Here is a 26414-nt window from a genome sequence, read left to right as displayed (position 1 = left end):
GCTAATAAAACAAGAAGTGCAGGAGGAATTACGTCTTGACTCACCATAGACAGAAACACTGAATGTTTTTGATGTCAGTGTCACTCTAATTATCTCTAGTTGATAAACTCCAGCATGTTCAGTTCTGGTGTTTGTGATGGTCAGAGATCCAGTTTGATCGTCCAGCTTCAGTCTGTCTCTGAATCTCCCATCAGGAACATCAGATGTTAAGATCCCATAATTTCTACTGGTTTCAGCTATAAAATACTCCATATTTCCACAGCATGTCTTTCGTCTTCATGTATATTATCATCAGATGTGTGTAAAGTGACAGACTCTCCCTCCATCACTGCACAAGCACACATTTAGTTTGTAGTCTCTGCTGATGTTAAAGGTTACAAACTGATCTCAGACTTTCTAAACCAACATGAGCATTAATCTGAAAACCTGTTCATGTTCATCAGGAGTGTTTGCTGCCGAAACAAATAAATACAGTCAGTGTCAGTGATGGAGGGAGAGTCTGTCACTTTACACACACACTCTCTCTCACACACACACACACACACACACACACACACACACACACACACACACACACACACACACACACACACACACACACACACACACACACACACACACACACACAGTAAAGCTGCTTTGAAACAATCTATATTGTTAAAAGCACTATATATAAATGAAGGTGACTGGACTTGACTTGACACAGACACACAAACACACGCACACATATATACACACACAAACAAACAAACACATGCACACTCTCACGCACAAACGATGAACATTATTTTAAAAAATCCCTGCTGCTAGTCGAGATCCCAGCATGCACTGCGGCAGGAATGAATGATGTAGTTACTGTGAGTGAATCTCATTAATGTCATTTACTGTTACTCATTATGAGCAGCTCCTCGTCTTTCCTATTGAAACTATAATTGTTTTAATAGATTTAAAATGTTGCATTCAAATTGCACACAATTACTTGCCTGACTGTGTTAAATATGTAAAAACAGAAGAATATTGGATGAATTACTTTTCATGGTAAAATAAAGACTAACTCTAGTGATTTTAAAATCGTTTCTTTATTCAGTTTTACATTTACATTTTACATTTAGTCATTTAGCAGACGCTTTTATCCAAAGCGACTTACAAATTAGGACTAATTTAAGCGAGTCATCATGAAGAGGCAAAAAACAACAACAACACAAGAAGTGCTCAAAATACGAAGTTCAGGTATTATTCAGAGTAGCAGAAGCCTGATAAGTGATGTTTCAAAGGGAAAAACATCGTTTATTTTTTAAAAAAAATTTTTTTTAATATATATATAAAAAATTGCATATTTTTTTTATATATTTATATATATATATATATATATATATATATAGGGAAAATGTGGAGAGTTAAAAGCGTGTCTGATCTCACAGTTTTAGTGAGGTTTGGAGTCAAACTGAAACTGCTGCGGTCGGTTTTCTTCAGAAATGTGGTTTGATCTGTTGGTGGACGAACATCTTGTAAGTGAGAAAAACTCTTTTTTTGAAGAGCTTCTTCCTGTCAGGCTTTTAATCACACAAACATGTTGAACATGCTGAGAAACCGAGGGAGAAAAGCAATAAATACACCATGATCATATAACACTACCATTCAATAGTTTAGCTTGTTAAACTTATTTTTTTGTTTTAGAAATTGATACTTTTATATTACGCAAGTAGAAAAACACACATTACAGCTCCACTTATATGCATTTTATTTTATTTTTTTGCTGTTGTTTATGATCTAACTCAAGACATTTCTAGAGGTTTATTTAGTAGAAACTTACGTTAGTGAATGACTTACCACATGTTTGATTTGTCCTGCATGCAAAACCAAAGACGTTGATATTATTATAATAATCCCAGGATAGTCAAACTTTAAATATTGTGTGTAAATCAATGTTTTTAATTAAAGTAATGGAATTAATTTCCCGGTGGTGATCTTCATCAGGGGTTTAAGGTTTTGTAAAAATGTGCAATGGTCTCTTGGTTGTATGAATGCAGTGTATGAATCAGGATGTGGTTTAGAAAGTTTTTGAAGATTGTCTATGAGACTTGTGTGTGTTTGTCTGAGAGTAGAAGTGTGAATCAATGATGTTCTTCTGCTGTTTGTTTGTGTGTTACATTTACCCAGCAATACAAACCCAGCGAGTAATCAACTGTAATTTTAAAAGCATTTATTTAATAGGCCTATAGTACTTACATGATACTAGACAATGCTAGTATGTATGCGGCTAGTAGGCTTACTATATTATCATCCATTGTGTATATCTCACCATTTTCACTCGCTGGACGATAAACAGGTGAAAAAGATCCCACAGACTTGCATTAAAGGAGGGACCTGAGCTATATAGAGACTAGTGTAACGATGCTTTTAACAACGATTCGATTCGTATCGCGATTCGTGGTTGTCGATATGATTCAAGGACAATATTGGTTCATTTAGAACGATACGATTCGAAACGATTCAGTAACTTGAAATCGATTCAGTGACTTTTTAGCCAAAAATTCTTGTAAGGGAATCAGGTATCAATTAATTATGGATATAAACAAACAAGTAAACAACAATTAATGTCAAATGCATTCACATTTTATTTGTCAATTTATTTATGACAAAAATCATAATTGTCGATTATTCCCTTGAAATTGTAATTGCTTAACTTAAGAGAAGTTAAATGACATGTATCAAGCTGTAAACATGAAACTTGCTTTCAAAGCAACGAGGCCTACCATATTATATACATAATGTAGGCTAGCCTATGTATTCATGTTTCAACAAAATTAACTAATTTCTAATTCACTGTAACCTTTATCCTGCAATAATTTTTTTTAAGCTCTAGACACTTTCTGCACCGCCGGTGTAAAATCAATATTTGGCTGCTTAACAGGGATTGCCGTAGCGTTATCTGTCGACGAACATGGATCACTCAAAACTGTTCGTCGATGCTGCTTTGTCAGATGCTTCAGTAGATTACTTGTGCTATTGACAGCGGCCGATAGTTTTTTTCTCCCTAGGACATAGCTTTGTACCGTAATGTTCTTGTTTACCTGTGTCAAAAAAGTGAAGTAGCCTAATTGTAATATTTCCATTTGGTAATGGAAAATGGTAAAATTTCCATTTCCACAGCGACTCCAACTGGCGCGAACTCGTCACGCGCAACTGCACTACACGATTTTAAAGAGGCAGCGTTCACTTTTACTTGTAGGCGATAAATTTAGATTTTAAATTCAATAATGATTTATGTAGAACTGTTGAACTAATTTACAGTAGCCTATGTAACGCAAGTAGCCTACATTATAAGTAACTGTAATTAAATGACCTAAAAATGAACAGTAGGCTAATCCCTTAGGCTACTTTACCTTTTCAGTGGATAAGTATTTTAATTACAGTAACGCGTTACACCCAACACTGGTTATATTGAAATATTAAATCATCTTCTCATGCTGACACAGACACATACTCCACGTGACTCTCCTCTTCAGCGTTCTGTAAAAAACACATCACACCAAATATAATATTTTAATAAAAACTAAAAACAAATATTAGCATGAACTGCAAAGGCCTTAACTGTGTTAAATCATAACAACACAAATTGAATGGGAAAACTGACAATTTTGTAAAAACCTAAATAATAATAGATTAATATTGTATTATATTAGCCTGAACTGAAGAGTTTCATGGATGAATTTGTGTCTGAATATAGTTTGAGTTTCTTTCTCCCTTTAAAAGTTAATGTTTATTTTTTGTTCTTTCTTTTGCACAATTATATAGTTAGTTGTATTTTATTAATTTTTTTCTGCTGTCTGTGACACTTATATAACATTTTATTAATTTATTATATTAAAATATCTTGCATATCATTTTGTGTTAATTAATTGCTTTAAAATGTGTTTAAATATTAAAGTATCATAATCTGTTGAAACAGGAGCTACAATAAACTACTTTAATTTAACTCTGTGTTTCATCAAAGACACAAGACAATAAATCAACTATAGATGACTTTTACTCAAATATTTTATACATCAACAATACAACATTAAAAGTAAAATAGCTTATTTTGGAAATACATTAAAGGAAGAAAATATCTGATGCGTGATGATGATTATAGAAACACAATCACACACTGATCTCCATCTGACTCACTGCTGAAATGATACAAACACACACAACAGAAACTAATGATAAATGATCTTACCGATGTTTGTGTGTTTCTTTCATAGAACGATGGATGAAGTAACATAACAACAGAAGTTTTCTCATCTTCACGAATCTGAACTGTTTGAACAACTGGAAGAGATTAAAAATACAAATCTAGATCTGTTTTTTTTTTTTAACAACATATGTGTGATTATTAGGCAGTCATAGTTATTGCACACAATTAATTAAATATATTTAATACTGAAATTTTAAAAATGGCAATATGGGATTTGACATTATTACTTTTCACACACACAAAACATCACTATTACCAGAGTAAAAGTAAATACAGAATCAGTGTTTGTGTGTGAGACGAGTAAAGAGCTGCTCAGATCAATGCAACAACCAATAACCAACATTATTTAAGAACTAAATTACATTACCTACATAAATATGTATTTTTGCTTAGATTTGATTAGCGACCTATAAATACTGCAGAATCTGAAATATTATAATATCATGTTCCCTTGTTTAAAAAAAAAATTCTAAATCCCCCCCCCCAAAAAAAAAGAAAAAAAAAAGAAAATCTGATTTTGGTAACACTTCGCAAAAAGGTCCCATTAGTTAACATAAGTAAATTCATTAAATAATTTTAACTACATTGAGGAATTAGCCCACATTTGTTTATACATCTTTGTTAATTTTAGTTAAAATAAGCTAAGGACCATTAAATAATATTCAACATTTGATTTAATTATGTATTGGTAAAATTAACATTAAAAAGATAAATAAATGCATTAGAAGTGTTTTCAGTGTTAGTTCATGTTAAATGTTACCAAATGGAACCTTACTGTAAAGTGTTACCCAGATTTTCAATTAAACCTTAGTTTTTCGGACTGTATATAAGCAAACACAGAGACATTTTGAATGGTGCTATGTGCCTGCATATATAAACATTTACATTTTTTATAGGTAATGTGAGATTAAAGACACACTTGTCGGCTTCACTGACTCACATCTTTTGCGGATGGCTTTGTATATGGGCTGACCAAACAGAATGACTCCCAACATCAAGAAAAGTAATATGCCAGTTACTGCTTTATAGGCAGCCAACTCACTTCCTAGAGTATCTGAGAAAATGTGGGAAGAAAATAAAATGATGCGTCATTCAAAATGCACAGCATATAGCGTTAACAATTATTCAACAACAATTAATACTATAAAACATTCCAACATGCAGATTTATAGAAGTAAAACTCTTCTCTGGAAAAGAAAAAAGAACACACACATATACACTGCAAAAAAAAATTCCTTGCTTAATTTTTTTTTTAAAGTACAACCAACTTGGCTGTTTAAGTCATTTCAACCATAGCAACTTATTAAACTGACTTAAAAAACATATTTTGAAAATGTACCTTTTTAAAAAAGTTTCAAATGTCTTAACTTATTTTGATAAGTTAAGGCAATGTAAAAACACATGTTGTCATAACTTATTGATCATATCATTTTTTTACAGTGTACCTTCGCAAGTGATTTGCAGGCCTGTGCAGTCATCATTGATTAACATCATGTTCCTTGTGAGCATATGGCCATTAACCTTCTTTATGGGCTTAAAGCCCTTGAAGTCTCCACATCTCATGTCCTTACAGAGTTCACTCGACCAGCTGTCTGATATGTGGCTGCCAAAGCACAAAGGGGCTGGACTCTGATTAGGGAAATACAGATACAGCCGACCCTCGCACGGACTCTTCTTCCATGTTACCCTCAGCCGGGCCAGAACATACTGAGTGATATGGATGGGTTCCGGACATGGGGCCGCAGTGGGTATTGTAGTATCGGGGGTTGAGACATGTGGGGTTTCAGACTGTGATGTTCCTTCTCCTGTAAAGGGAAAACACACAATTACTTTCATGACAATGTTGGAATATGTTGAAAATGTTGTTCTCCACATAAAATGTGTAGTTTGGAAAATAAATACAATTCCAATTATTTAAAACATTTTAAGTGTTAAATGCAAATGAAAGAAACGTTAGTTAATTAAAATACTGCTGCAGAGAATTCACAAACTTATATACAGTCAAACCTAAATTTATTCAGACACCTTCAACATTTCTCACATTATCACAGTTTATTCGCTATAGTTTAGAAAATGGTAATAAAATATGACAAGAACTCAGAGTTATCAAATCAGTTGATATTTGACTGGTTTTGCCATCGTTCTGTTAGACTGTCTCACAAATGAATTATGTTGAATATCTGTCAGCTGGTAAATTTAAGTACACAATTAGATAATTCCAATTTAGCTCAACCAATTACCAAGCAATGCTTCGTTTTGTTCAGCCTGTGGTGTAAAAAGGTCGCATTACCAATTAAAGAAAAAACACTTAAGCAAAACATGGTCAGGTCAAAGTGTCTGAATTATTTTTGGTCCCACCTTTTTTTAATATATATAAATTTTACTGGTAGTCCACTGTATGAAGATAATTTATAGTGTCCTGCACCCGCTGGTAAAAATTATATCTGGTGTCTGAATAATTTTTCTCGAAGGCATTCACACACTTCGCACATTTGACTGCATGATTGCGTGATCCCTTTTGCACTATGCAAACATGGCTATTCAGAATCAGGTACTTAACGGATCTACAATTTGGATTATCAAAAATCACCAAAATTATATATATATATATATTGTTGATTTTTATTTATTTATGTTATTGTATAAAAACATAAAATATAAGCATAAAATGACTGGTAAAACTTAAAATGAATAATATAAATGACTAATTTTGATTTTAAAATGCACTGACATTAAAACGTTTTAACGTCAATACATTTAAAAAATTATATATATATATATATATATATATATTAGAGGTGGGCATAGATTAATTTTTTTAATCTAGATTAATTTTGAAATTAATCTAGATTAAAATGGCTCATTTGAATTCTGCCGAAGGCATTCAGAATATGTGTGCTACCCAAATAATGACTATAAAAGTAAGTCTTTGAGAACGGGTTTCTCAAGCCAGGTGGCGCATTAGACCAGGGGCTCATCTACTCATAGACTGTAAAAGGTTACTACTGTACTGTTACCGTCCGTAGGCAACATTAGGTAGGCCTACAGTATGTTATTATCAACTACTATAGGCTATCAATTAGGGATGGGCGATATGGCCTAAAATCTATATTGTGATATACAGTACATTGCAGCCTCTTGCGATAACGATATACAGTATTTTATAATAAAACCATTTCAGAACAGATTACACAGACCCATGCTAAACAACTGCTAAATGTTTTTTTTTTAAAGGGTGTATGTAGTTTTGAGAACATATATTGTGCAAAACTGTAAGTATACAACATCATTTTGCAGATAAATAAAATTTAAGTACACTAGCTGCAGAGACTTAAGTAGGTCTAATGTTTATTATGGCTTGGAGCTTATGAAACCCCAAATTTAAAATTAGAATATTGTCTAACTGATGTCTTTTCAGTTAAAAAGAAACACAACAACGATTCTTAAAATCGAGATTATGTGCTACACCACTAAGATATATTGGAATGGGAATAATACGCGCGCGCTGGTATTCAGTGATATCATGTTTCGTTTTGAATTTGAGGTGGTCGAACGGATTAGTCGTGTGTTAACTTACCGAACTGTTACCCCACACACTCTGTATATAGTTTGCTGCTGCTCGTCTGACGGCTTAAACCCGAACCAAGTCCAAATAATGGATGTTGCACCGATCTTTTTCACCAGCTTTCACTTTCAGCCGTGTTTACTTAAGATGACGACGAATATGCGTTGCAGCCGGGTTTACCTCGCGGCCGCGGGTAGATTGCGTCATCATAGCTTGTGTAGTATAGAGCCATCTCCCAACCCAACTTGGAGAATAGATTAACGGCGATATTTTTTTTATCGCGCGATAAGAGTCTCGCGTTAACGCAGCACGTTAACGCCGATAACGGCCCACCACTAATATATATATATATATATATATATATATATATATATATATATATATATATATATATATATAATCTAATGTACAATGTCTGTGTTTATTCACAAACATATTTTGACTACATACAATTAAAAAAAAATGTAAAAAAAAGATGATGAATTTCACTGATTCATAATTTAGTGTCCTTGTTGATAAAAAAAAAAAAAAGTACATTTATTTTTGATTGAAAACAAAAATATATCAAAAGCTCATTTATTTGTGCTGGCGTTAAATATGATAAATGGTTTACAATATCTTTAAGCACAACATCTGTTCTTTTGAAATGGTTTTGTTTATGTCTTCTTAAACTAAATGGTCAACTATTGTATATTGAACTTTAACAAGATATGATTTATTTAGCAGACAATGGGCTGAAAAATTTAATTTGGTGGGATTTACCTCTTTTACAGGCAAAGTAATTGCTCCATGATTTTTGGCATTTTTATGGCGAAGCCAATTTTTTTATTTCTTTTTTAATGCAAAAAGTGGATAACTTAAAAAAAAAAAAAAAACATTACCACTGGACATGCACATGACAAATAGTAACACGGTCTACTATGCAATAATTAAGATTGAAGTATGCAGTGCAGAAATATATATTTTTTTTTTTTCAGGAATAATAAAGAAACGTGTAAGAGTTTTTGCGAGGATGACCCATATACCAAAATCACCCTATTAGTGAAATCACCATATTAGATAACTTGCACATTTTTTTAAATATTCGTGTTGGCATCAATAATCAGTAAATATGGAATTAAGAGTATTTGAAAGAATAATAAAAAACACTACAAGAAATTATGTATTTTATCAAGACACTATTGACACTTGCACTAATTTTGTAATGCATTCTTGCAGGCCCTATTGTTACTGTTTTGTATTATGTTCTTCTATGCACAATGTTGTGACTGAAAGCATCTGACTATTGTAGTCATTGCAATACTAAGTGTCCCTTGGTCCGTTTTGTCTTGCTGATATATTAAATCCATATATTAAAATATTAAACAGACGGATAAAACTCTAACTGTACATCAGCATCTCCAACTGACAGCAGATATTTACTGCAGATCATGTAACTTGCATCATTTAAGAACACAACAATGAAGTATCGTTAGGAATAATCAATTTACTTACGAACACCGAGGAGCAGGAGCGCCGCAAGAGTCATCAGCAGAGAGTTTTCCATCTGGCAGAAGGTTGTGTCAAACATTTAGAGCTTCATTTAACTTCATTTGACTAAACAAAGTAAAGTAACTAGACAAAATAAACTCTATGCACTCAAACTTATAACAGGCCCAGAGGTCAAATGAATGACCTTTGGTACACAAGAAACCGGTGCTTTTTGTTAGATTGAATTGAGCCTCGGCCCAATTATGTTTAATTTTTCCCATTCTTTTTAGGGGTCCGGTTCAGATAAAGCAAAATAATAAGCAACCATGACTATATTTAAATGTTTAGCCTGAGTTTTTATCAGTAGCCTACGGCATAGATTTCAAATCGTACCGTGACTTAAGCCACAATAAACAAGAACATACATTCACTACAATGACACTGTCATGGCAATTTGTTGACACAAACCGGACTCACTTTTAAATGAGATTGTTTATGATGTTATTTTAGATATGTTACAGTACGGCTATTGTTTTTAATTGACAACTGTCTTCACATCTCTGCTTCAACAGTGTTTTGAAGGTTTTCTTCATCAAAGAGCATCAAACATCTATGAAACACCACGACTTCTAACCAGCTTTTTAACAATATATTATCAGATCTTACCTTGCCTGTGACTGACAAGAACAAATGTGTGCAGCAAGTGACAAGAAATATTAAGTGAAAGGAAATAAGCCGAGGTGTGGAACTACTTCATTCCCCGCCCTCCCCCTCCATATAGAGCATGTCTTTTATTCTCAAGTATGTTTGCATAGCTGCCAACTTTTGAGTTTTGCTTGGGTTGTTGGGATGTAAAAAAAATAATCTTGCATCACAATAAGTGTATTGTGATTGTCAAAACATTTTAGTAACTAAACTGAATTTTATTTTGGTTTAGTGACAACATGTTACAATGTTTATATGGTACAATTTCTGGTAAGCTACGTTTTTTATTATTGCTTAAAACAAATTTCAGGATTTCAATTCAGTTCAATTCTTGTGATTTGATTTAATATTGACTAATTTGGATAAATATTAGGTACACAAGATAGGCATACATTTTTCTCAAGAAAAAAAATCTCACCTAATGCTGTAAACATACAGAGAGCCCTATCAGCTGGTAGTATTATTTAAGGTTAAAAATAACTCAACTTAAATATAATGCGTTTTTTATTATAATAACAACTTTATTTAATGATATAAGTAAAAATATAATAAATATGTAATATAGTAGCCTACACATTTAGCAAAATACTCTCTATAACTATTTCTTTCTAGCCAATAACGAGCTATAGCCTTTATTATGGTCATTAAATGGCTTTCCTGAGGTAAATGTTATGTGACATAATTGTTCTCCAGCTGTTTTATTGACCCTTTCCGCGGTTGAAAAACACTGATTGATCGATATTATGTATGAGGAATATACATTTCGGTAAGTTGTACTGTTTCTTTTAACATTGTTCATTCGTGTTTATTTACTATTAGCTAGTAGAGATGATCGGTTCACGTGCCGCTAGGGATCTGTCACGTCACATTTACAAACGCCAAAACGGTATTTATTGTTTGAATTTCGTAATAAAAGTGACAGAATCTGAGAGCTGAGATTTTTTTAATATCATAAGTAACCTGCTCTGTCTATTCTATCGGTCTCCGTGTCCTCTTTGCTTCACGATTTTTCTGTGTGAGAAAATGGATGTGGCGTGAGAGCGTGTGAAAAGTGTCAATTGTCTGAGTCTCACGGTGAATGCGTGAGAGTTGGCAGCTCTGCTGATTGCACAATACACTGCTTCCTCACTTCAAAGCGGCATACAAAAAAAAAATGAAGAAAAGTATGAAAAAAGGGCAGGTATGGGTGAGTGGGAGGAGAAAAGGCAATAATATTGTCTAACGTCATATTAAATGTAAAAAAATAAATAAATAAAAAATTCTAACACATTTAAAAAAAAAGTTTTACAAATGCTGAACATTTTTCATCTAAAAATTACATGGTTGGTGGAGTAAACAAAGCAGCAAAAAAAAAAAAAAAAATCTGCCTATTCAAAACTTTTACTTTTACAACTATAATAACAACAAAAAGTCAGAAATTCCAATCAACGCAACCGAGTTTAAAATTCACACAGGAAAAAACTATAAAAATAATTAAAGCTGCAAGCAGCATTTATCGGGGTTCAAGCAGTTAAGGCCTTTAAGGCCTTTAAGCACACAAGCATCAAAAGACATTAAGTTTTATTTAGCAAGCATTTAACAACTGCCATCATAGATGAAAAAGTCAATTTACAGCCAATACAGGCAGTTTACCATAGGAAATATATGGTTTTAAAGCGTTTTTACAGTTATAGCACCTTTTTGCCTGAGTCTTCTTACAGTCTTGCCTGATCTCCACCACTTTTATTAGTAGTACTCAAAGTGTGCCCATATATATGTGTCAAATTTGTTGTAAATATGTAATTTTGATAAGGAGTTTAGACAATTATATTAGTGGCGTAACGAGCCAACACCGGGCCCTTAAGTAGGATTATAAAGGCAGGCCCCTTGATGACGCAATTGATGACATTGATGACGCAATGTCCGCGAGTAGGCTACCATGAATAGGGCAGGATATGATCATACACAGCATATAAGAGATGAGATGACTAACAAAATCAGGAGTAGCCTACGCTCACCAAAAACAAAACAAAACAAAACAAAACAAAAAAACACTGGTGACAGCGCACCATAACACATTGTTAGGCCTAGGTCCAAATACATAAAAAAAGATGCTCTCTTACATTATAGCGGGATTTTCCGGTCTTTCCTATGTGCAACTGCAAAAGTTGTCGATTAGATCAGGTTTGTGCGCACGGGCATTCACAATTGACCCTTCGCAGGGAGTTTGATTGACAGGCGATCTGACTAATCATAATTCGCCATTTTGTCCAACAAAGCAGTCAGCAGAGTTAGTAGATTAACATTGGAGGATTTAAATTTGAAAAACGTCTTAGAACTTTAAAACAACATTCCTTTTATGTTCATTCATGTTTATTTTAATGCTATAAATTAACTAGAAGGAAGAGATGATCGGTTCACGAGCAGCTTTAACTGAGCCTCGAGTCTACAGCGATCTGTCAGACACATTAAAGAGTCACAAAACAGTATTTATTGTTTAAATGTCTCTAAAAAATGACTACATTTGAAAGGTGAGACTTTGTTTCATATCAAAAGTACTTGTCTGTCAGCGCGCAGTCTCCTCTCTGATCCGCAATGTATTTTTCACTGCGTGAGAACTTGGTGTGGTGTGAGAGTGTCAACTCAGAGAGTGTCAACTTTTTTTTTCATGTCAACTCAGATTGAGCTTATGAACATGTGTCCCAAGTTTAGCGAAAATATCTCTTTCCGCTCACAAGTTATAACCATTTTATACCGCAAACAAGTGGCCAATTGTTGCGATTTTTTTCAAGTGATCTCAGATTGAGCTCAGGAAGATGTATCCCAAGTTTAGCAAAAAAAATCTCTTTCCGTTCACAATTTATAACCGTTTTAGTAAAAGTGGCCCTGGTGCCATCAAATATTTTGGTTCCCCTTATCGACCGTTAATTGAAATTTAGAATTTTTTGGATGATTATTGATTGTCAGACTGCAGAGAATATTCTTGCAGTGGTTTGGTTCCGATTGGGCCAAAAACCTAGGAGAAGTTTGCAAAAATAGGTTTTTCAAAAAAATGCAATTTACTCGAAATTGGCGCCTGAAGGGCGAGCAAATCCGAGGCATGCTCCTGGTCCGCCTCAAGCCAAGGAATCCAACGATATAAGACACTTGAGCCTAGGCCTAACGGTTGATGAGTTATGAGCCATTTCGTACTTTTGAGCGCTGTAGCGCCCCCGTCTGGCCGACCGGGGCGGGGCTTGGTGACGCTGTAGGCGGTGTGAGTACTACCAGCCCCCAAAGTTTCAAGTCTCCACGACTTACGGTTTGGTCTGCCCGATCAGTTTTATGTCTGAATGTTGCATCATGGGAAAATTTACAATAACAATAGGGTTTCAGCACTTCGTGCTTGAACCCCTAAAAATACACTTTTAACAGGCTACAGTCATTACAACCAATGCAATAGAAAATCTTTCATCTAATGCTGCAAATCAATGTGCTAATAAAATGTTCATCCCATAATTTTCGTATCACCCCTCTCCCTCACTCTAGGTACTGGGGAGGGAACCTAAATGTGGGGGGGGGGTTTGCTACAAACCTCTTAATTTCTGAGTTCATGAATTAGATAAAGCCACCCGAGGCTTGACTGAGGATGCCTCTGGTTTTGAATTGCTTTAAAGTACAAAAATAAAGAGTGACCCCGCACACCTATTCTAAAGTGGACAGTTCGAAGGCCCCGTTGTCAAAGAGTTCGGGGCTGTAAGTGTGGAGTGTTAGTGTGATTCACATGGTCCTCCAGTTGACCAACAAGGACCTGTTAGGTGGGGCTTTTACAGAACTAAATAACACCTCATAATGACACGCACGGGCCGTTTTGTTGGGTAGGCCTACACTTTTGTATTTGGAGGCTAGTGGGGTGTTTATGAGGAAGAATCTGAAGATGGACTCAAATCAAACCACAAAATTAGAGTAAACGCTCTTGATTCGAATCCAGTCCGAACCACGTTGTGATTCTGATGGCAATATGCCTCTCTGAAACAGACAGGGTGGCTGGCTGTACAAGGCCATCAAATGCCTCAAATGTGTCTAAATTGAAAGTGTAATATATGCAGTCTCGCATCAGTCTGCACAGTTTTACCACAATAGGTTTTCTTTACCTTAACAGTAGGTGCTGAATGCTATATTTACTAACGTAAGCATGTTATTTAGCGCCTATTTTATTTGCATATGCTCTGTGCTATGATATGCTTCACCTGCCCCACCAAATCATGTGCTATAGCAGATAGATATGTCTATATTAATATCCCTTGTTCTCCGCTTTCCCTTTAATATTAGTGTGATTTGTTGAGTACACTGTCCTCACTAGAGACGATCCAGCAGAGATCAACACTATCAGAGACACTGAGACTGGAGGAACTGAAGGAGAGATAAAGAGACAGTCATTAGTGTAAGTGAATGTGTCAGTCTGATCTTCAACAGAAGACAGAGATCAGGTCAGTAAACACACACATATATCATCAGTGCTGTGGTACCTGCACATGTGTGACAGAGTGTGTTGATGTCCAGATGTGTGGTCTGGTTGCTGATGGGATTGTTCAGCACACAGCTGTAGGTGTTTTTATCCTGATATTCCACCTCCAGAGGTAGAGAGAGACTGATGCTGAGATCACACACACTGATGCTGGACAATACACTGATTCCTTTGTACCAGGAGAGAGTTGCATCACACACATTCAACACTGATGAACACACCAATGAACAATTTGATGATGATGAAGATGAGGAACAGTCTCTGGTGATGTTAGGAGTGGGCAGATGAGCTGGAAAACGAGAGAATAAAGAGAAATATGGATGAATCTAAACAACAATCTTATTTTCAGTTCAATGTGTTTAGTGTGATGACTAGCAGGGAGTGTGTCCGTCTTCTCAAACTATGAAATTATCAAACATTTCAATATGTAAATAGCTAACAAAATACAAAGGGCAGGATAATGTCTCTACTCACCATAGACAGAAACACTGAATGTTTTTGATGATCGTTTCGCTCCACTTATCAGTAGTTGATAATATCCAGTATGTTCAGTTGTGATGTTTGTGATGGTCAGAGATACAGTTTGATCGTCCATCTTCAGTCTGTCTCTGAATCTCCCATCAGGACCATCAGATGTGGAGAAGATCCCAGCAGCTTTACTGATTTCAGCTATCAGAGACTTTTCAACTCCATATTTTCACAGTATATCTTCATCTTCATGTATTTCAGTAAGATCAGTGTTTAGAGTAACAGAATCTCCCTCCATCACTGACACTGAATCACCAAACACACCTGGAGAACATGTCACTGGTCTTGTCACTGATTTATGCTCTTAAAAAGCCTGAAATCAGTTTTTAACCTTTAAATATGAATTGAAGAACAGCAGCAGAGATGCTGAACAAAATGGAAGGTGACACATTTCAACAGTCAGACGTGTGAATCAATATATTTATTTGTAATGTGTTTTAAAATTATGTTCTGTAGCAAAATAAATGTAAAGTTACATGATAAATTAATTGTAACTGAAATGCAAATAAAGGACACCACACAAATATATTAATAACTTACCAATCAGACGGCAGAAGCACAAACAGAACAAAACAAGCGTGTGAAACATTTTCAGTTCAGTGAAAACTCAAACTGATTAAAGCAAGCGTAACAGAACTGTTAATCATGTGTGTGAATCCTCCCCTAACAGAGAGTGACCCTCCTATAGTGCACATGCACAACCGCTCTGACGCATGTTATATATGGTTACATAGTCTTATAATAAGACTACATGTAAAAAAAATAAATAAAAAAAAAACGATGTTTTTAATAGTGGAAAACATAATTCTTTTAATCATTTTGATAATCTTTAAAAATGTAACATTGACGATGTTAAATATTTAAAAGTAGAAGAATATTGTGTGAATATTGTATGAAAATATATGATGAACATGGTACAGTGAAATGGAGTGTAACTCTAATTTTAAAATGGCTGTGTATATTTATTTAGCTCTCATTTTCAGTGTATGGAAAAAGTTAAAAGCGTGTCTGATCTCACATACCGGTTTACTGAAGTTCATCTTCTGAGTCAAACTGAAGGATGTGGTTGGTGTTCTTCAGAGATGTGGTTTGATCTGTTGGTGGACCAACTTGTTTGTGAGAGAGAATGTCTATTTAGAGCATGTGTGAATATAGGTGAAGAGCTTCTTCCTGTTCTGCTGATAAAGTCTCTCTTCTACTCGACAGAAATAATAAGCCTAAACCATGATGAGAAACTGTGTCTGACACAGACAGAGAAAAGCAATAGCAAAACATTGATCATAACACATATTTTAAAAGTGTAGATTGTAAACACAGTTTTTTTTTTTAAAGAATATTCTCAAATGTAGAGTTATTAATGAGATTTAATAGATAAGAGCTCATTCTCAATAATCTCCCTATGTCGTGAATCAGTGTTTCGTGTTCACAAATTCGGGCACTGGTAAGGGCAGTAAGGACGCTGGCTCACTACAGATTGGGACACAAACGACAACGTCCTCATTGTACAACATCACTAATTATGAACAAACTGATATATTTATGACATTGTTTACGTTTAAAGTAGACCTACATCATGATAAATAGGGTAGCACGGCTGGCACCTTTATAGTCCAGGCAAAATAGCGTTTTACGACAGACTAATTGTAAAATAATTTTTTGCAGCTTAGATCATTTCTATGAGGTGTCCAGAACAACATACTAAAAGTCCTAAGAAATCCTAGTTGAGGAAATATGTTAAATTCTCATCAATCCGAGATGTGTGCCAATAAGGCCAGGCAACAATACACCCCAATGGGGCTATTTTTTTCCTTTACTCCTATCAAAATGAAACTTTACACAATGAAAGTACCCATGAAAAGTAAAAAAAAATTGTATTACAAGTTTCTTTTGAAATGAATTTGAATATGCACATGAGTGCCACACTTATTGAATATGTCCTAATTTGCAGAAACACCATTCATATGTATGACAAATACATCGGCCCAATCTTCATCCAATCATCCTTCTGCCAATGGGTGATGGCAATGCTGCTTTTAGACTGGCCTCTAACCTGAAAACTGCCTGGCTTGGTAGTACCTGCCAGGGGTATACTATAACCCCCGCCAGTAGTCTTCAGGGTCACGAGGCATACAAGCCTCTCCACCACGACAAGGTAGCAACAACAGGGGATGTTTCTTTTTGGTGTTTTTTTTATTTAATTTTAGTTTTTTTTTCTTTAGTTTTTTCTTTAACTAACTAGATATTGCTGTTGCTAGCTCATAACACTGCAAAGCTACTTTACAAACGGTGGAAGTCTGATGTGTGGCACGCCTGCTCTGAAATACTTGCTAACTACAAAAAGAGAAGCAGTTTTGGTGTCTGGCAAAATTATTTTAAAGAGCTGGAAAGTCTGGAAAGTGTGTCTATCTGGTTTTTCATCTGTCTTCTGTGTGAGAGTGAATCGTTTAGTTGGTAAGAATGACTTCTGCCTGTAATCTCGTTATTTTACCAACAATACCAATCATTTGTAAATCTACCAGCCTAAAATTTTATCTCACCACGTTACTAATGACTAAGATGGCTATTCTGACTTTCTTCTGATGTTATCTGTGGGGGAATGTCATTAGGTAAAAAAATAAATAAAAAAATTTAGAAAGCAACTGGAGGCAAGATTTGTGCAATCAATTCTTAAAAGATTAGTTCACCCCAAAATGAAAATTTCCTAATAATTTACTCACCCCAATGCCATTCAAGATATCATGTCTTTCTTTCCTCAGTGGAAGAGAAATTATGTTTTTTGAGGAAAACATTTCTGGATTTTTCGTCTGACAATGGACTTGATTGGTTACCATCGTCTTAAGTCCAAATCAATGCAGTTCCAAAAGTCTTTAAAGTGTTTAAACGGGCTGTACGCGATTACAGCTGAAGAAGAGGTTGTTATCTAGCGAAATGATAGGTATATAATTTATAGACTTTTACCTTCAATAGTTCGGATTGAGCTGATCAACAAACGGACAGGGAACTACGTCATCACATCGAAAGGTCACGTCGGCGTCAGCAATACTATTTTCATATTCATCAGAATGTTATTCATATACTATTCATATTCATATTCACTGAATACTATTACTATATATATAATAGCAAACAATACTATTTGAACTATCCTCCTACGTACGGTCGCATTGTAAACAGTACTTCCGCCGGCGCCGCGTGACCTTTCAACGTGATGACGTAGTTCCCTGTCCGTTTGTTGATCAGCTCAATCCGAACTATTGAAGGTAAAAAGTCTATAAATTATTAAATTTTTTTTAAATGACCTATCATTTCGCTAGATATAACAACCTCTTCTTCAGCTGTAATCGCGTACAGCCCGTTTAAACTCTTCAAAGACTTTTGAAACTGCATTGATTTGGACTTAAAATCGATGGTAACCAATGAATATGAGACATGAATGAGACATGGATATCTTGGATGGTATTGGGGTGAGTAAATTATTATGAAATTTTCATTTTGGGGTGAACTAAACCTTTAAGGTAAATATAAGTCTTTTTGTGGCAAGTGAACCAGGTAAGTGTGGAAAGTGACTTCAAATGTATCGTGTTTATGCATATGTTAACTTACTGAATGGACATGAATGTTTTAGTTATTTGGCCCCTGTTTTTTCTACTTGTGACTTTATGGTTTCTTGGCCATAAGTCAATTAGGCCTAGTGTTGAGCTCATTTGCATATTTAAAATAGATTTTTCAAAGAAACTTGTAAAACAAAAATGTTACTTTTCATGTATACTTTCACTGTGTGAGGTTTGATTGTGATAGGAATAAAGGAAAAAATAAGTCCATTAGGGTGTATTTTGGGCATATTCGATTAGTATATTGCTCATTTGCATATTCAAATTATTTTTCAAAGAAACTTCTAATACAAAATGTTTTATTTTTCTTGTAGACTTTCATTGTGTAAAGTTTTATTGTGGTAGGAGTAAAGGAAGAAAATAAGTCCATTAGGGTGTATTTTGGGCATATTCGATTAGTGTATCATTTGCATATTCAAATTCATTTTCAAAGAAACTTGTAATACAAAATGTTTTACTTTTCATGGGTACTTTCATTGTGTAAAGTTTCATTTTGATAGGAGTAAAGGAAAAAAAATTGCCCCATTGGGGTGTATTGTTGCCTGGCCTTATTGGCACACATCTCGGATTGATGAGAATTTAACATATTTCCTCAACTAGGATTTCTTAGGACTTTTATTTTTTTTAAATAAAAATTATTTTACAATTAGTTCTATTTTTGGCTCTAAAATGAGTTACTTTGCCTGGACTACTGTTTCTGTTCCTGGACACTTTGAATGGGTGATATATTCCTGTGCTATACCAGACGGTAACCGTTGTCGTGCCCTGCCGCAACAGCGAAAAAGAAAAGCAAATTAAACTCTGTCAGAACAGGACATCAGCAAATACTTTAAACATCAGTTTACTGTCGGATTTGTCGTGTCGCATAGTGAAGCATCCAGTGTAGACAGAGTCACTGATTACAATGGGTTCGTTTAATTCCATTGAGATAATCTCTGTGATCTTCACGTGCACTGCAAGTGACACACAATTATTACACTGAATAACAGGCATAAATGAGTCAGACTTCCTGTGCAGTGCTGTTCCTCAAAAACCCACCACATTTACCAGTTTATTCAATATCATATAACTGATGACCAAAGAAGAAAGGTGTAAATACCAGTCAAATATATCAGTAAACCCCATTGTCAGTCGATCTAGTAATAATGACAAGACTTTATCATGAAATATCCACGTATGTCTTAAGATAAGGTATAGGAAGAATATGTTGTTCTGGAACTGGTGTGATTTATTATCACTGCAGTCACTCCTCACAGAACACGAGCTCAGCAGAATATCAAGAATTACACTGCTGATTAAATACAATTGAATTATCATAGTGTTGTTGTTCAAATAGCCATCAGTAGTCATGTTCTTCTTAGGCGGTCCCTCTATGAGAACAGCAGAATCTATTTACTGTATAGCGAGTAAAAGTAGTGCTATTCTTAGAGATGTGATGCTCTGCTTTGGACACTAGAGAGCGATGATGTGATTGTGTTACATTTGACAAAATATCCAGCAGATCATATTGTGTGATACTGCAGTCACTATGTAATGAGGTTAATATCCAGTTACATTTCATAAAAAATAATAGTTCAGGAACAGTAAATGACAGACAAAGGAACACAGAGACAGGTGTGATTAATATTTAATAATACATTTTAGGTACATTTCCATAATTATGATAAATTAAAAGTAGAACATTTTAGTTGAGTTTCTGGATGCTATTATATTGGGGAACCACTAAATTAAAATAGAATTTCATACACCACAATACCAAAATATATGATACAAAGAGTGAAGTCAAAACAGATATATCCTGTCTGAGAATAAATATGGTCAAGAGGTGTGAGTCAGTGTGCAGTACTAACTCTAACATCAGATCCAGTACATACAGGATTTGATCATCGTTTTTTGGGGACATTTTCATACACAGCATCCGTCTTTGATTTCTGTAAGGAAACATAAACTCAATCAGGAATCTGATGATGCGACAGTTTAAAAGCTAATAATAGAATTTTGCTTCAATTTCACTCAGAGTGAAATTAATTGCAGACCATTTCCACTGTTTAATGTATTGTTTTTTTTAGTTTTATAATTTATTTAACTGAATGTTTATCTGAATGCCTCTTGATTATTTCAAAATATAGAACAGTATCAACACAGAAGTACAAGAACAGCAGCTAAAGGAAATGACATCATACATGTAAGTCATTTACATCACATGACTTAAAATACTAGAAAAAAGGTTGTGAACCACTGCACTTCCCCACTGTATTGAGTAAAATGGCAGTGATCTAGCAGTCAGATAATAATACACCACAAACTTCCTGTGTAGACACGGCAATACTTTTCTTAGCACAGGCTAAGCAAAATAGAGCAAAACACGTCATGGTTTTAAGATTTAAAAGTTTTAATTGATTATATGTATTTTATAAAAATTTGGACCAGGAAGTGTCTGACTGCCAGAGATGCTGGAATAGGCTCCAGCATACCCACAGGACATAGTAGGACTACTATGATATTAGACTACATAGCCTATAGCCTAATAAAAGATCATGAATTTCAAACCTGAACCAAACATATTTTTATTCAAAGATTAACAGTCTGTCACAAAACAACAACATTAAAATCATGAACTCAAATGTCATTGTGAAAAAAAAAAGACTGTTGTCACAGTGCATAGCTAATCAGACCTTTCAGGTTATAGCCTCTAATAAGCCTTATGCCAAAATTATTATTACAACTAAATTGTCGGTCATTAAATAAGAAAACTAAATAATTGTGTAGATGATTTGCTTTGTGTAAACCGACATTAGGCCAAAGTATTTTTTGCACACAATGCCGCGACCAATCAATCACTCCTCTAAGACTGGCTGCTCTGCACATTCACTGTCTTCGCGACTCCTAGAAACTTGCGCTCTCTTCATCTAGGCCAGTGGTTCTCAACTCCAGTCCTCAGGACCCGCTGCTCTGCACATTTTGTATGTCTCTCTTATCTGACACACTCAGTTCAGTTCATGGAGTCTCTCCTAATGAGCTGATGATCTGATTCAGGTGTGTTAAATAAGGGAGACAATACAAAATGTGCAGAGCAGTGGGTCACGAGGACTGGAGTTGAGAACCATTGATCTAGGCCTACTCTATAAAACAAAAAGGGGAACCAGCCATGTCAACGAAACGAATGAATGAACATTAGCTTATCAATGCATATCTAAATTCGCATATCTAAATTCGCGCCTACGGCATATTTGTAGAACTTAAAAAAAAAGAAACAAAAAAGATGCTGCAGCCAATGATCAGCCGGCGGGGGCTGGCTGCAGGACGACTCAACCTCCACGGACAGTTTTTAATGTTTTATCAGAAAATAACTACTCAAGATTTTGCTTAGTATAATTTTCGGGACAATTAGGGCCGGACTCGGGACAACAGCTTAGATTTCGGGACGTCTGGTCATCCTAGTGTTGGCAGAATGTTGGGCACTGACAGTGACAGTAAGAACATTGTGTCACACAATGGCGTTTGCAAATCCATTTGTCCTCCATTTCAGAAGCAGCGCAGGCATGTGTGTCAGGAATAGAATACGGATTAAATAAAAAAGCAAAACTTTTCTGTGGTAGCCTAATACATTTTTTTCAGGTGTGCACTGCACTGAGGTGCAAACAGTACATGCACAATGTAAATAGTTTAAAAACATGCTTAAAAAATATCATTTTTGATCGGCCCCCTTAGTGAATATTTTTTAAAAAAACTAATTTTATTGTTATTTATATGACATTCATGACAAATTACAGTGATTCTATTTTGTATACAGAAAAATTGCCACTTTTTTTCTGTTTTCTTAAATTACATGGAAATGTATGTAAAATTACAAAAAATAATGGCGATAACAGTTGCCATATCACAAAGGACAGTTGGCACCATTGTTCACTTTTATATCATAGTAAAAAAATAAACTGCAAAAACTTTTACAGAAATTTTCATTCAGCATTTCACAGGAAAACTGTTATTTTACAGGTTTTCCTGAATTATAATGATCTTCACAGTAAAATATTTTGGTTAAAAAACAAAACCAATCAGTGGCAGCAACAGAACATTAAACACTAACAGATCTGTCATGATATCAGCATCTTCACTTATTACAAAATAGTTAGTGGATTAATTAATTTCGTAATAAAGTTATTTTAAAGAATTAACAGAGGTTAAATGTTGATCTTTTATTGAAAATAATAAAGTTTGAAGTCACCATTATGGTGAGAACATTTGTTGTGGCAATAAATGTGAGAGAAAATCTGATCAAAAGAAATTACTACTTGATTACTACTTGAAGTTGGCTGGTGATATAATCATCACGTAGTGGCCTGATTCATCCAGAATCTATCTCGGAGTATATTAGCTGTTAATGTCACATGATTTACAGCTACCTTGTGATATTATGGCATCAATGTTATTACAACCATGTATTCAGTAATTTTTTTTAATTTTTTTATCATTATACAGAAAATGTTTTGAAAGTTTAGGCATGCAGAAACATCAAGAATCAACATATGAATCACAAAAAAGCTTTTTTGTGACTTTAGTAGCTTGTTTTGTGACACTCAGAGTTGATCTGTTTATCTGAATATTTTGTCAATTGTCACATAAGCTGATTCTTGATGTCTGTGTGTGTCTACATGATCAAGTCAAAATATTTTCTGTATTATGACTTTATAAAATGTTTCAAAATATCAAAGTATTGCAGGATTTTATGCAGTAGTATTGTAAGGCTACAATGTGAAATTAAAAAACTCCTATTTTTAAATAATTTAGTTAATGATTTGACTCTGGTTAGTATCAGTGAATCAAGCCACTACATGGTGATTATATAATCACCAATAAGTAACCAACATTATACAGTCAGATTTTCTCTTGCATTTTTTGTGCCATAACAAATGTGCTTTAGAGACACACAGTTACATCAGCCAGAAAAAAAACATAAGATTAAAAAGTCAAGGGTCAAAAGCCCAACTAAAGCAAACACTGATCACCATTTTTTTTTATAAAAGATCAACATCTAAACCTCTGTTAATCCTCAACAAGAACTTTTGTATGAATTTAAATAAGTCAAACTGGTTTGTAATAAGTTAAGACGTTAAGACAAGACAAGACAATCTTCTGTTGGGATATAAATGGTTTCTGTTGTCTGGGTTTTGTCAAGTCAAGTCACATTTATTTATATAGTGCTTTTTACAATAGGTTTGTGAGGTTACCATTGTGCTGAAGAGCAGAGCTTGTGCTTTAGTCCAATTTCAGTGATTTAATTATTTAAATATTTTGCATTTCAATAAAACAAGGATATGTTACTTAAATTTTTGTTTGGCCGCTGTAGCTGCCAGTCATTTAACCAGGTTTTTTTTTTTTTTTTTTTTTTTTTTTTTTTTGCATTTAAGTCTCTCTTTTTACAGTGAAGACAATTATTACTAAAATGGATGGGTCATTATTCACAGGTCTGTTTGCCTGACTGTCTGATGCTGCAAGCTTCAATCAGACTAAGTGGCTGCAACAACTTCTTGTAACACAGTCATGAAGGATCTTACCTTTTTTCGTGTTGTCGGTTTACACAATGCTGAATCTGTTCTGTCCTCCTCCCTGGTCTGAACTGCTTAAACAATAATACAGATGAGTTAAAAACAAGAGAGCTTGCATTCTTATATATAATTTTGTATATCTGATTCAAATGCATTAATAGTTGTAGTTAATAATTGAATTCCTGACCTGTTTTTCTACATTTCCTGCAGATGCAGAAGATCCCGACTATAACAACAATCATCAGAGATCCAGCAGAAATCAACACTATCAGAGACACTGAGACTGGAGGAGGAGAAGGAGAGAGTCATTAGTGTGAGTGAATGTGTTTGATCTACAACAGAATACAGAGATCCGGTCAGTAAACACACACATATATCATCAGTGCTGTGGTACCTGCACATGTGTGACAGAGTGTGTTGATGTCCAGATGTGTGGTCTGGTTGCTGATGGGATTGTTCAGCACACAGCTGTAGGTGTTTTTATCCTGATATTCCACCTCCAGAGGTAGAGAGAGACTGATGCTGAGATCACACACACTGATGCTGGACAATACACTGATTCCTTTGTACCAGGAGAGAGTCGCATCACACACATTCAACACTGATGAACACACCAGTGAACATGATGATGAAGATGATGATGAAGAACAGTCTCTGGTGATGTTAGGACTGTGCAGTTGAGCTGGGAAATATGAGCGAATAAACAGAAACACAATTTATTTCCAGCAGAAATGCAAAAATCTGGGTTACAGTGAGACTCACAATATCAGTGATAGGAGCCGATCCACAAACATTAAAATACTCACTGTTTCAGTAGTTCAGAGAGAAGATGTGAACAATATGAGTGTTAACATGAGTTTAATGTAAAAAAAAAAAAAAAAAAAAATCACCCACTAACCTTTTCTGTGTTAAGTTATATTTAACTTTGTCGCTTTGGACACCATAAACACTAAAACCCTAAAACAACTTTACAGCTCAAATAATTCACAGGTTTCATCAAAATAATTAATGTAAGTGTTTATATAAAAACTAATGTAAGTTTTGTGTAATGTTCTTATATAATAAAATAAGCATTACATTTCTGCTGTTAAAACGTCCAAAAACTGACTCCATTGACTCCTATTATAAGCTTCCATTTTGTCTTGTGTTTGTTTTTTTAAGAAAACGGGGGAAAAATCATAATTAATTTTGTGGTAATCAACCTTATGCCATAAAGTCAGCGAATTGAGCTTAAAGGAGCTTAGAGAAATTTTAGGTGAACTATTTTTTCTTTGTGTTTACTCACCCTCATGTTCCAAACCTGTAAGATTTTGTTTATCTTCAAAACACAAATGAAGATCTTTTTAATGAAATCTAAATGATTTCTGTCCCTCCATTGACAGCTACGAAAGAGGTTGACCAATAGTGAAGCTTCCTCAAGAACCATTGCGGTTCATTCTCGTGTTACGCAGCACGTTTGAGCTTCTGCAAGAACCATGAAGATTAGTTTTGTATTTAGTTATATGATCTCTTTATGAACGTTTTAAAGCGTCAAAGTGGTAGTTGTGTAGCTGGCAATGGGGGGACAGAAATCTCTTTAAGGTTTCATAAAACCTTAAAATCTCTTTTAAGATTTCATAAAAAATATCTTGAAGTGTTAGTTCACCCAAGAAGGAAAATTGTGTCAGTAAACACTCACTCTCTTGTCATACCAAACCCGTAAGACCTTCATTCATCTCCGGAACCCAAATGAAGATATTTTTGATCCGAGAGGTTCCTTCTGACCCCACATAGATAACAATGTTATTGCAACTTTCAAGGCCCGGAAAGGTAAATACATCGTTAAAATAATCCATGTGACTCCAGTGGTTCAACCTTAAGGTTATGAAGTGAAGAGAATACTTTTTGTGTGCAAACCCCCCCACATGCGTGTGATGCTGACGCAGGAGACGGCCAATAGTGAGCCGGCGTCCTGACGATGAACCTGGAAGTGTTGTACTTCGAGGAGAGAAGAGATTAGACATGGACTATTTTAACAATGTCTTTACTACCTTTCTGGGACTTGAAAGTTGCAATGACATCGCTGCCTATGGGTGGTTCAGAAAGCTCTCAGAATTCAACAAAAAATATCTTAATTTGTGTTCTGAAGATGAACGAAGGTCTCAAGGTGATGATACACGGGGCAATTTTTTTAAGCAATGTTGCAGATGTTGCTTGGGCATTGAGGAAGGGCAACAAATTTCTATCTGAAGACTTTAGACCGGTCGTGGGCCCAGTGTATCAT

General features: G+C 34.8%; 1 protein-coding gene and 1 long non-coding RNA gene across 3 annotated transcripts in view; both read right to left on the bottom strand.

Annotated features, from left to right (window-relative positions):
* LOC309476224 (SLAM family member 5-like) overlaps positions 1-26414 on the bottom strand; it is a 232245-nt gene that overhangs the window by 159537 nt on the left and 46294 nt on the right. The window contains exons 4-9 of the mRNA XM_082139493.1: positions 9942-14755; positions 9300-9351; positions 5686-6045; positions 5181-5294; positions 4223-4314; positions 741-3513 (exon numbers count right to left, since the gene is read on the bottom strand). Of these exons, the coding sequence (XP_081995619.1) occupies positions 3466-3513; positions 4223-4314; positions 5181-5294; positions 5686-6045; positions 9300-9351 (666 nt within the window). The 5' untranslated portion in view covers positions 9942-14755 and the 3' untranslated portion in view covers positions 741-3465. The remainder of the gene's footprint in view (positions 1-740; positions 3514-4222; positions 4315-5180; positions 5295-5685; positions 6046-9299; positions 9352-9941; positions 14756-26414) is intronic.
* On the bottom strand, positions 20215-24461 carry LOC309476375. Of its 2 annotated transcripts, none has more exons than XR_014198076.1 (3): positions 24339-24461; positions 24161-24225; positions 20215-20536 (listed from the first exon to the last, which is right to left on the bottom strand). It is a non-coding gene; the product is annotated as an uncharacterized lncRNA (long non-coding RNA). The 2 variants fall into 2 exon arrangements; XR_014198077.1 differs by having other exon boundaries at positions 24161-24222; positions 24339-24460.

Source organism: Leuciscus leuciscus (genome assembly GCF_965113295.1).
Source record: "Leuciscus leuciscus genome assembly, chromosome: 15".
Classification (NCBI taxonomy): Eukaryota; Metazoa; Chordata; class Actinopteri; order Cypriniformes; family Leuciscidae; genus Leuciscus; species Leuciscus leuciscus.
This window is presented reverse-complemented; position numbering and strand designations above follow the sequence as displayed.